Source organism: Papaver somniferum, chromosome 3, assembly GCF_003573695.1.
Source record: "Papaver somniferum cultivar HN1 chromosome 3, ASM357369v1, whole genome shotgun sequence".
Taxonomy (NCBI): Eukaryota; Viridiplantae; Streptophyta; class Magnoliopsida; order Ranunculales; family Papaveraceae; genus Papaver; species Papaver somniferum.
The window spans coordinates 95070910-95083453 of record NC_039360.1 but is presented as its reverse complement, the minus strand read 5'-3'; the positions used below and the strand labels follow the sequence as shown (position 1 = coordinate 95083453).

The window sequence follows — 12544 nt, the reverse complement described above, 5'->3', positions numbered from 1 at the left end:
CTTTTACCGAAACAAGTATTGCGCACACCAAAGATTATAAACCCAAGTCAGATCTTCAATATCTTCTTTGTCTTCAATAAAAACCTGCACACAGTCACCTGAATCTCTTGTGATCAATCACGCACAGAACGGAGTCTGTTAACAAATAACAGTCTAAAGATCCCTGTTGAAACTCTGAACTTTGAGTGAATCTTATATCAGAAGAGAAGATTCTCAAGTATAAACAAACTAGGTGCAATCAGATTTCAACCACCGTTAGTCAATCAAATCAATCGAAAACAAAAGATAAACCGCAATTATCTAGTTTCCCACCAATGGTACACGCTAGAGATTCTCAATCCCAAAGAAGACTTTAAACTGATCAATCGTAAGAGATTTCGCCTAATTAGGATACTCTTCTCTCCGAATAGGTGGCTACATCAGTAACAACAACAAAAGAGGAAGTCTGTTGTTACGAAGGATTAGTTTGCTAGAAAGGCAAACTTCAAGTATTTATAGACAAGGAAGTTTGGTCACCAAGGAATTTCCAAAATCGGAAATATTCTTAAGATATTCATTAAAGCACAAATTCGGTTTCCATAATTCCTGGAAATGCTCTGTCCAAAAATAATGATCGAAATCTCTCGGAAAATCTAATTAGTAAATGCACATTACTAATTCTTAGTAAATGCACGTGTTCAAAGTATGTCGACATCCTTACTTTGTAAGTTCTCTTTCACACTTACAACCTTGAAACCGATTTCCCACACTTCCAAACAAGTTTAGAATTAGTTCATCTGACTTTCAAGAACTATGCGATTGATCAAACAAACATTCAATCACAATCATGGGTTTAACGGTTCTACCAAAACAAGTTTCGGTTCTACCTTCCATGTGAGTATTGTGCATAGTCACACTAGCTTTCCAAAATTCGGTTGACTAGGTACTGGGATCGGTTCCCCACATATATATGGTATCTAACTTATATGTGTTGCACATGTCCATAGGATCGGTCCCCCTTTGCCTAAAAACGTGTTGCACATGTTCATAGGATCGGTTCCCCTTTCTGCTATAAACCTTGCTGCACCCCATACAAGGATCGGTTCCACTTTGTGATGTACTGCACCTCTTACTAGGATCAGTTCCCCTTTCCCATATTTTGTCAGACATAAAATCACAAACCCGATCATACCATCTCAAGTGATTACTTAATATCGGTTTCACTAACAAAAGTCATACCAATACATAAGTCAGGCCTTTGTGAATAGTTCTACCAAGAACACAAACAAGTTGTGAGCGGTTATACTCAATCGTACATATTGGTTGTTCATAAGATATGTAATGAATAACAAAACCAATAACACCTGGCAATTTCCTTTTCGGTTCACAAACAAGTTTATGAACTTACTTCCTTAGAACACATGTAAAACATTGTTCCCTAGGATGAAATCCTCACCTCATACCCATACATAATCACAATAGTATTCAAATGATTATGGTGATGTCTTATCTACAAATTTTAATGGTTAAGCAATAAACCTCGTATTGTATTCCTTAATACTATGTCTATCTAGAGTTCAAATATGCTTCGCAGTTTTGTTTTCAATATGCACGACTTGAAAGATACGTTAGGGAATGAAACAGTTCAAGTCAAATATCGCTAACCTCAAGCGGAAGGATGATTGTTGTCGTTGTAGCTCATTGCTTCTTCACATCTTCAAGACTTCGCAATACTTGTAATGTCTCATATCCTAATACTTTCAAGCTAACCTATACGAAGTTGACTCTAGTACATAATCAAGCGACTCTTAACATGAGTTTTGATTCACTAAAATATGACGACCAAACTTGACATACTAACGCTTGGTGGGTTCAACCGAGCCATGCTCTAACAAGAGACTTCCCCTTCCAATCAAAAAGTTGTTTCCCAATTGATAGACAGAATGAAATGTCAAGAGATATTGCAGACAATGACGGCAAAAATGTCTTCAAAACAATTTTAGTTTGTGACAATGGTGGCAATTGGAATATAGCTAAAAACAAGAACATTCTAGCTAGGAGAGAAAAAGATGATAAAGTGAGTAACCTTAACCCCTTGATCATGTTAAATGATTTTAATGGAGGAAACCTTCAGGACAATAGAAGCCAAGGAGTTTTCCTTGCTAATCAGGGAGTCAGTACTGAAGACTATGAGGAGGACAGTGAAGGGTTCTAAGATGCTGAATCAGACAAGAATACTCATCTCACTTTTAATGAAGACAAATTTTGCAAGAAAACTGAGAAACAACTCTCTAGGATCAAATGAAATGGTAAAATTTCTCACAAGGAACGAGAGTTTGGGAAGAGGGAAAAGAAGTTCTGTTAGGAAACGGAAATAGGTTGACTCAACTATCTCGTTCTGTGTTTTGGTAAGGTATTTTGAGTTGATTTTAAGTTATTTTTCTGGTCGTAGTTATCTCATGCCCTCACTTTGGATTTTCTTGTTTTCGGTGTTGGCTTTTACCTCACCAGGAGACATGCCTAACCACTTTTTCTGGTATTCTTTTTCCTTTTTGATTAATGAATTTTATCTTTTCTCCTCAAAAATAAAAATAAAAAATAAAATAATTATTACCTTAGACGAGTTTGTTTTAGCATTGAAGATGACCAATTACATATTTCCAATATAATATTATATATCGTTATTATAGATGGTGAAATTTAGGTAGAGAAAAAAATTGTCATTTCAAGACCAGAGACAAAATGGTATCTTCGTAACCAGAGGTTGAATCATCATTCTGAGTCAATAATCTAAAATGAGATAGAATTGAGCATAAAAAGGAGCCCTGGAGATAAGTTCGATCTTCATTGCTAAAAGACAAACTCAACCCCACAAGACTAACTCAACTCTCGCGGGAGAGACTGAGTCTTTGTCCCCCAAGGCACTAATAACCACGATTTATAGCATACGTCCCCGGCGGACTGCTGGTCATGATGTCGTGATCTTTAGCATACTCCCCGGTGGGCTGCTGGTCACATAGGTTCTGTAGAGCGTAAAACGTCCCTAACGGACTTATGAATCAGAACAACCACGGTTGCAGCATGTCTTTGCGAGATGCAGATGGTTGTGATGCCTTGATCCCTATCATATGTCTCTAGCATAGTGTTAATCACTTAGGCGCTGTAGACGTGTAAAATCGTAGACTTATGACCGAAAGTAGACACTTCTATGTCTCCCGTAAATATGACTCGTTCCTACTTGAGACCAAGGACTGACTCATAGTACATCATCGCGAGATACACTGGTCACGTCTACTCTAGGCCTCGACTCAAGTTACTGAGACTTTCTGAACAATTGCTACTACATCCCCACGAGATACACTAGTTATGATGCCCCTGGGCCCTTTCGACAGATTCCTAGTACATCCCCGTGAGATACACTGATCATATCGGCCCCACTATATAAATAAAATCGTAATTGACTCCTAGGACATCTTTGCATCATACACTGGTCAAAACAAATGAGCTGAGGTCTCACTTGTTAGGCATGCAAGCCTCCATAGTTATCTCAAACATGTCTCAGCTGAATCTGAAGATACTTAATCTCATGAGCTAAGACTTGACCGGCCTCGTGCTGATCCAAGATGAACCAGCTCGTCTGAAGAGTCTTGTATAAGCACAAGACTCAGGTACAAGCCTCTTTTCGGCGTCTCAAACACACTCACAGCTAGTAAATTGAGCCTAAACCGTGCACGTTTATCCAAAAACGTGGATAAACCCTTTTGAGCTCTTCATGCTCAACAAAGGGACCTACGTGAAATAATTCTCTTCTCACACTTTACACGAGATCTTTGAGGCATTCCTTTCCTTTTCACATGACTCATCCTAGTCATGCTCACAAATCAAGAGAATATTGCTTTATCTCAGCCAACTCGGCTATAGAGAATATTTATCTCTCAACCAGTGTTTCGAAAACCGAATCGGCCAGTATGACCGAAAAACCCGTGAACCAGTGAGGAAACTGGTTTGGGTTGACAACCACCCAGTAATTTTTAAGAAAACCGGGGTTTATATTATGAACTGGGTGATCCGGACGGTTGGAATAGCTAACCCTCTGAACCGCCCGGGTTTTCCACTTGTCTAACCATATAGATTATAAAAATAAAATGAGATTATGGTCACAATGAGACTTGAACTATTGGCCCAAGGTTATTAACCGAAAGGGAAACTAATTGGGCCCGTTCTGTTGATGTTAGATTTGTATATTATGTATGTATGGATCATCTGGTTTGTTCCTGCTCTTGAAAGTTATGTAAACTTTCTAATTAATGCGCAAAATGAATATTATTCATTTAAACATTAACCCAATTGATTCAATGGTTCGAGCACTGGTTAAACAAGATTGACCAAACTTACTGATTTTTCCGGTTCAATGTCCGGGCTGATTTTCAGAATGTTGCTCTCAACACATCATCACAAAGGCTGACTCAGCCACAAATAAATAGGGGATATCAATTGTGGTTTTGGTCTGACGATCTACGACACGTGTGAGAAGTACCTGAGTTATTTTTCACCGCAAAAGAGAGTAAAGGCGGTGGAATACAAAGATAAGATCAGCCTAGTTATCTCTATCTATTCCTGAAAAAACAGAAAAAGTGCTCCACATGGTAAGTAATCCCTATTTTCACCGATATGAGATTAGAAAATTCAGTTATAAATAGTCTTTAATTTTCTTAAAGATAACACACAACTTTCTCATAAACTCTCAGAGCAATTCTTATTCAAACCCTATAAATCTCTGATCTCTCTCTTCATCTGCTTCCCTCCCTAAGACCAACCCTAAGCCTCCTTCCCTGTGACTGAAACATCCTTTGAACGTCCACTATGCGTGGTTTAGGCGAAGACTGTCCGTGCTCCCATAACTCACTTTCGAAACACTAGAATCCCCTTTTCAGCCTCTCACCAATTTTAGGTAAATCCAGTAATAACATCAATTTACTCAGTAATCACTGTTTTTCACCAGCACCCACCATAATACAGTAGGATAACTGTCGCTTTCGTCACCACTGCCAACTATCACTAACGCAATTTCCTCCTCCGTCGCTCATCAGAACTATTGCGTTTGTTTTTTCAGTCGTACACCAGCACCGCCACACAACCACTACTAATGTCCACTAATATAATTACTATTAATCAATATATTATTAATAAACTAAGATATTATTAATGAGACATCATTATGAGAAATTAATTATTACAAGAAATTAATGGTACTCTAATGGTATAATAAGCAAATTTAAACAATCAGATATATAACAACGGTTGATTGTCAAAGTGGTAGATGATGGTGTGATATGTCTCGGATTGTACTCATTATTTGTAGGAGTAAAAGTATTATATTGTAATCATGATCAAGGAAACTTATAAAAATCCTTGAAACATAGACTCAAATACATATATATGTATATATGAAATATATTTCTAAATATATAATCTCTGGATGCTTATTTCAAGACGTTTTCGGACTGGAATTTCCAAAACTATCACATTTATAAAAGAAAAACCGTATCATATGACTTCATTACAACTAAACGTATCCACCTTGGTGTATTTGTATATGTTGAAAATTTGGGCTAAAAAAAGAAGAAAACATATTTTATTCTTCTGGCTTCAAGGCTATGTGAAAGATTTTTTTAGACAATTGTTTTGACCCTTCCGAATATAATTCACGAGTACAAATGAGTATTAAAATGATTCTTTCGGGATACAATGAAGCTATTATAACAGCGTAACCGAATTCCTTGTATCCTTTGATTCAACCAAAAATACGCAATGAGAAAATTTGTATACCCCTTGATTCAACTAAAAATACGCAATCAAAAAATTCTAATGATGCTTTGTTGTGATTTGATTGAGAACCAAACTTATAGGGGAATTGCATCGATGTTTCTTCATCTCGAATAGTTACCACCAACAAAATTCATGTGGGAAGGGTTCTGTCTGTTCTGTTTGAATTAGGGTTTTATCAAATACGTATCGTTTGAACACCTACCATAACAATACATAAAGTGCGGAAACCATTTTTATTTTTTATTTTATTTAAAAAATACCCCAAAGTAAGCTACGATTAAGATCGGGGAGGACTTTCTTTTAGGCTTGTAAAGTATATTCAATTTGGTTGTATAAATATGTGGTAGATTTAGTTTATAGTCGCGATAATTAGAAAAAAAATTATTGTTAAAGTAGTGTTAAGTGGTTATTCATGTTTCGTTTTTGCAAATAAGATGAATAATAATAATAAAGAGTCCATCCATTGTAAGCTTGATTTTCACGCCTGGTACCTTGATGATGGTACAATCATCGGTGACACACTTAAGGTGGCTAAATCCTTGAGTATAATAGAATCAGAAGGGCCGAGTAGGGGTTTCCATCTCAACATTAAGAAAATTGAGGTCTTTTGGCATTCAATTGATCCACGAAGCATTGCTGAAGGTGTATTTCCCATTGAGATCGGTGGGCCTAGTAATGGCGTTAAACTTTTGGGAGGTCCTGTGAGTCTGGACTTGAATTTTATAAGTGACATGGTGGTGAGAAGGGTGAACAATACCGTTCAGTTAATGTTCGCCATCAAAAAACTCAAGGACCCTCAAAGTGAGATATTGTTACTCCGCAATTATGCTGGTGTGTCCAGGTTATATTTTGTTGTGCGCACGACCAATCCTGCAGCTCTACAACAGGCTACTGATCTCTATGATGACCATTTATTTAAATACTTGAGGCTTTTAGTCACGGGAGATGGAGCTGGTTTTGGGCCTTTGCAACACAGGCTGGATACTCTGCCCATCAAAGATGGTGGCCTTGCTATCTACACTATGGCGGACACTCGCACCTATTGTTATCTCGCCTCTATGAGTCAGACTACTTCGGTGCGGAAGGTGATTCTTGGTAGCCTATTCTCAACAGATAATTGTTCTGCTTATCAGTTGGCTCTTCATAACTTCATTCAGGTATGTGGATTGTGTTCTACTTATTGCGTCGATGATAAGTTAAGAAGTTAATCCCCGACCAATTTTCCTTATCTGAAAGAGATTCCATTCTATGACAATGTCACCGAGTCAAACATGCACAAGATTACCTCTTGGCTGTGCCCATTAGTGGGTTAGATCAATGCCTCGGGCCCAGACAGTTCAGAGCGGTAGTTTACTATCGGCTTGGTATCCCCTTATTTGTCGAGGGAGGCTTATGCTCTAGTTGCAGTAGACCTATGGATATTTTTGGTGATCATGCACTTCATTGTGCTAATGATGTCAGCCTCAAGTTTCGCCATGACCTTGTATCTGATGCAATTGATGATATTTGTTACAAAGCTGGTGTGCCTGCGCGCAAGAAAGTTGCTTTGGGGGTTTTTTTCCAGATAATAACAAGGATGTGATTTGCGTCCAGCGGACATCCTTGTTTGTAATTGGGAAAATGGGCAGGACGTATGTATGGATGTCACAGGTGTCTCACCCTTCACTGGTGAGGGTGCTCGTGCTTTTATCCCAGGCCAAGCTATTTCAAAAGCAATTATGCGTAAGCGTACTAAATACTTGGATGCATGTGCTTCACATGGCTATGGTTTGGGGATTTTGGGTTTCACTACTTTAGGGGAGCTTAGTGAGGATACTGTATGTTTTTTTAAGCGTTTAAAAAATTGTTTAGTTAGCAATGATGCTGGTAGTGTTTTAGGTAGTTTTATTTTTCATAGATTAGGTATTGTTATTCAAAAAGATGTTGGGCGCAACTTGTTGCTAGGTTGCCAATTAAAGCTTTGTACGATTTCATATAACTATATAAGATGGATCTTTCTCTTGGTATAAAAACCAAAATATGAAAAAAAAAAAAACAAACTATTATATTATTTTTAAAACATAGTATTTAATTTTTTGATCGATAAAAAATTTGATTATTTTTAAAAACGTATGTTTTATGATATTTTTTTTAATCGATAAAGAATTTGATGCTAATCATTTTCAAGTTCGTAATTGATATCATCATCCAATAATTTTATCACGACACTACGGTGATAACAGAAATTCAACGACAATAAGATCAAACGATTGCCGATCCAAGTTCTAACACCGACTACATGGGAGTTCAACTGTGAATCATCAGGAGTCTACTTATTGATCAAAATTTTATCAAAGGAAAAGAAGAGCAAAAACCTATTGACCAAAAGAATATAATAAATAAATAAATGTCTTTTCGACATTAAGTACTCAACTAGCTACAGTGACGAGACCCTTTTTTCTTAAACATACACAAGTAGTATAACTGTCCCCCATTAACTACTCTTTCAGGCTTGGTATAGTAGGAAAACTACAGATAAAAATTACAAGAACAAAGAAAAAGGTGATTTTTTTTTATTAAGTTGTTAGTTAATAAATACTACAAGTACTGATAAATCTGCCATTAATATTTTCTTCTCTGGACAAAGTGAAAAACAAAATACTTATTTCCTTCTTCATCTGGTACACTGCTGCTAGTGGAGGAAAGTGGAAAAGAAAGGGATATTGTCTCTCTCTTCTTTCTTGTTTCTTCTTCTTCTTCTCCTCTCAGAATCCATTCAGGTAAAACCCTTCCATTTATTCTTTTTCACTGTCACTTCTCTAAATGTAATCAGTTCTGTCCATACAATTTTATATCTTCTCTAGAACTTTATTATCTTCACAAACAGGAGAGAAGATGACTCAAAATAAAGCAGCATTTTTAAATGATGAATTATCAAAAAGGACTTCAATTTTTGGATTGAGATTATGGGTTGTGTTAGGAGTATGTGTAGGAGCAGCTTTTGTTCTTCTTCTCTTTGTAATCTCTTTATGGTTTATCTCTAAACGTAATAAAAACAACACTAGTAGTAGTAGAGGAAAAAGTAACTCTTTTTCTGGTAGTACTAAAAACCCCACTATCCCAAATGTTTCTAAAGAAATTCAAGAAATCAGGGTTGATAATAATGGTAGGAATTCTACTCAGAATCATCATCAGGATCATCCAAAACCCAGTCAAATCAAAATGCAACAACAAAACCCATTACCGGAATCAGGTCAAAGCGTCGGTTCAAATGAGAATCAAGCTTTACTTTTACATCCTGAAGAAGAGAATCTTACTGGAGTTCATAGAATTCATATTGAAATTGGTAAAGATCATAAGATTACATACCCTGTTAATGGTAGTGGTACCGGTGGTGGTGGTGGTGGGTCTTCTCATGGAAGTGGAGAGAGTCGATCAATTGATCAAGTACCAATTTCGATCCCTGAAGTTTCTCATTTGGGCTGGGGACATTGGTATACACTTAGAGAGCTTGAGGCTTCTACTAATGGATTTGCTGATGAACATGTAATTGGTGAAGGTGGGTATGGGATTGTTTACCGTGGTGTATTGCAAGATAATTCTCAAGTTGCTATTAAGAACTTGCTCAATAACAGGTGAGTTTTCTTGTAAGTTTTGTGAATTTCTCTAAATTGCTGAAGATTTTCTAGCTTTAACTCAAGAGCGGCCTGAGTACCGATTAGGGCTATAATTGTGACTAGCTGATGCTCCATGCTTTACTTAGTGATAGATTTAGACCAAACAGGAGTTGTATATGGACACACTCAAATTTAACTAGATTTGGAGTTTGATTAATCGGTGGTTGTTTTCTGTTCAGGGGACAAGCTGAGAAAGAGTTTAAGGTTGAAGTTGAAGCGATTGGACGTGTTCGGCATAAAAATTTAGTTAGGTTACTGGGCTACTGTGCTGAAGGAGCTCATAGGTACTACTGTTCCCTGAACTTCAGTAGTTTGCCTTGGTAGTCATTTTGTCTAAGTCTCAAAGTGGACTAACAAGCTATTTTGGTTAAGACTGTTTTCTCTTTTTTTTTTAATAACTTTTTTGATTACTTGTGCATATGTGTGCACAGGATGCTTGTTTACGAGTATGTAGACAATGGGAATCTGGAGCAGTGGCTTCATGGGGATGTTGGTCCTTGCAGTCCTCTCACATGGGAGATTCGTATGAACATTATTCTGGGAACAGCAAAAGGGTATTGCTTTAGCTTTAAATATCTAAATTTTTAGTGTCATGGTGCTTTAAATTGCTGGTCACGGCTGAAATCTTTCATTTGAAATTTCAGGTTGACATATCTCCACGAGTGTCTAGAGCCAAAGGTTGTCCACCGTGATGTAAAATCAAGCAACATTTTGATTGATAGGCAGTGGAACTCTAAGGTGTCTGATTTCGGGCTTGCAAAATTATTGGGCTCTGAAAGTAGCTATGTTACAACTCGTGTGATGGGAACATTTGGGTAAGTTCAATTTTTTCTTATTGACTATTTCCTAAACATCATTAGTTAAATCATAGTTGTGAAGTTAAATCAAGCAGCATTTGCTTTGAATTATTGAGTCTTCAGCATCCATGAATGAGTACAGAGTAGTCTATGGAGAATGATGACACTTAGCTTTTGTTTTCTGTAGGTATGTGGCTCCTGAATATGCTAGTACAGGCATGTTGAATGAACGCAGTGATGTATACAGTTTTGGAATTCTTATTATGGAGATAATTTCTGGGAGAAGCCCGGTTAATTACAGTCGACCTCCTGGAGAGGTATTCATGTCGTAAAACAACATAATTAATGAAAAGCAGACTATCTCAATGTATATACTGTGTGTTTGTCAGCAGATTTTGAAGAATCTTTTCCTTGTCTTATTCCAAATCATGGGTTTTCAGGTGAACTTGGTTGAGTGGCTCAAAACGATGGTATCAAGCAGGAATTCTGAAGGAATTTTGGATCCTAAGATGCCTGAGAAACCTTCTTCAAGGGCATTGAAACGTGCCCTTTTAGTAGCTTTGAAATGTGTTGACCCAGATGCTCAGAAAAGGCCAAAGATGGGACATGTTATACATATGCTCGAGGCAGATGATTTCCCTTTCCGAGATGTATGTTTTCCTTCATGCCTTCCTAAATCCTTTCTCCTTTTTAGGAAGCTTAATTCATGAGTTTATGCGTCCCGTGTCTCAAAGTCACCCTGCTGTATTAAATCTTTTAAGTCAACGAGAAAAAAGAAAAATGGAACACAGAATCGCAACTTGTATTGAAGTTCTCAGCAATATCTTAAAGACTATAAGCAACATAAGCATTTCCTCCGTGTTTGTATTCTAGCAAGCCTCGATTAATTTAGTTTTTGTTTTATGAAATGCATACATGACTTGTTTCCTTGGTTTTGTTACTTCCGTTCTGATTGAATGTTTTTTCTTTCAGGAACACCGTACTGGGCGGGTCGATCCAGGACGTATGACTCGTGATATGAAATCAGCAACTGAATCTGGAGACAGCAGTGGATATGAAAGTAGCATCCAAGCCACCATGACAAGGTGGAAAAAACCAGAACTTGCAAACGTGGATGAGAAACTTCCTTGATAAGGTGAGCTACTACTTTTTCATCCAGACCCATCTTATTATGTGTACACCATTGTTTACTTCATCTGTATATGATTGTTATATCAATGTTGCATGCTTATTTTGTAGAGTCTTAGAGCCAATCTATATATGTAAATAATCAATGACTACGAGTGAATCCTAACATTGGAATTATTTTGTTGAGAGCGTTCGATTTCTTACCAAGTTTTTGAGTACATAGTTAATAATTTATATTTATCATTTCACGCGGAATGATCAATTTTCTGCTCTAATTTTCTTTTGTATTCTGTTTTTCCTGAATACCTTTTAACCTCTGCTACAACCTTAGAGAAACTTTATGTCAATTTTTAATATAAGTGAGATTGTATTCTGCAAATTTCCAAATTACGGGGTCTTATTTGGCTCCTCCCAATTTGTGATTAACACAAGCAACGCCTTATTTAGATTCAACAATGTCTTCACCACTGTTGCACAACTTACAGCTGATGTCTTGCACCTGCACACCTCTTGTTTGCAACATTTGAAGTGCAGGAATAAAATTTTGGTTAGCAGCCCAAAACATAACCAAGACTTTAGGTGGTAAATCCTTAGGCCATAGAGATGTTGTAGCATTAGATGGAATACCATCTCCATCTTCTCTCAGCAAAGATTCATAACAGTTTTTAGATTTAAAGCTGCATGCAAATCCAGCATTAAAAGAAATTTGCTGCATTATCTTCTTCATTCAACACAGGAGAGTGACCACCTCTTGTTAACAGTTTTTCCTTCATTGTTTCTTCTTCACTAGTCAAAGCTCTTAAATTCAGCTTCCAACTATTCTCTTCTGTAATCAGACTTCTCAATCCATTTGTTTCTTGAATATTTACTGAGAGTTGGAAACTCTTGCTTAAGAATCTGATTGTTCCTCCACTAATCATGTCAGAACAGTATAGCTAGAGACTGGAGTCCCTCCTGTTAACGTTGAACAAACTATTCTGCTGCATTAGTTGATTGAACTTCAAGCAACTTTCCATAAACCTCTGCCATATGAAATGTTAGTCTTTCCATAGGAAATTTCCAGCTCCAGCGTAACAATTTTACACCACATCGCTTCTTTCATTTCGACTCCAAAAGGGCAAAATATAAAAACAGTATAGCCAGGAAAAGTGGCCA

At 37.0% G+C, this 12544-nt stretch overlaps 1 protein-coding gene across 1 annotated transcript; it reads left to right on the top strand.

Moving 5' to 3' along the window:
- Nucleotides 1-8328: 8328 nt before the first annotated feature.
- LOC113356863 (probable serine/threonine-protein kinase At1g01540) lies at nt 8329-11662 on the top strand. The gene is made up of 8 exons (XM_026600093.1): nt 8329-8567; nt 8675-9422; nt 9644-9748; nt 9896-10018; nt 10109-10279; nt 10449-10578; nt 10702-10911; nt 11234-11662. The coding sequence occupies exons 2-8, from the start codon at nt 8683-8685 to the stop codon at nt 11390-11392; spliced, it is 1638 nt and encodes a 545-aa protein (XP_026455878.1). The 5' UTR covers nt 8329-8567; nt 8675-8682; the 3' UTR covers nt 11393-11662.
- Nucleotides 11663-12544: the final 882 nt, after the last annotated feature.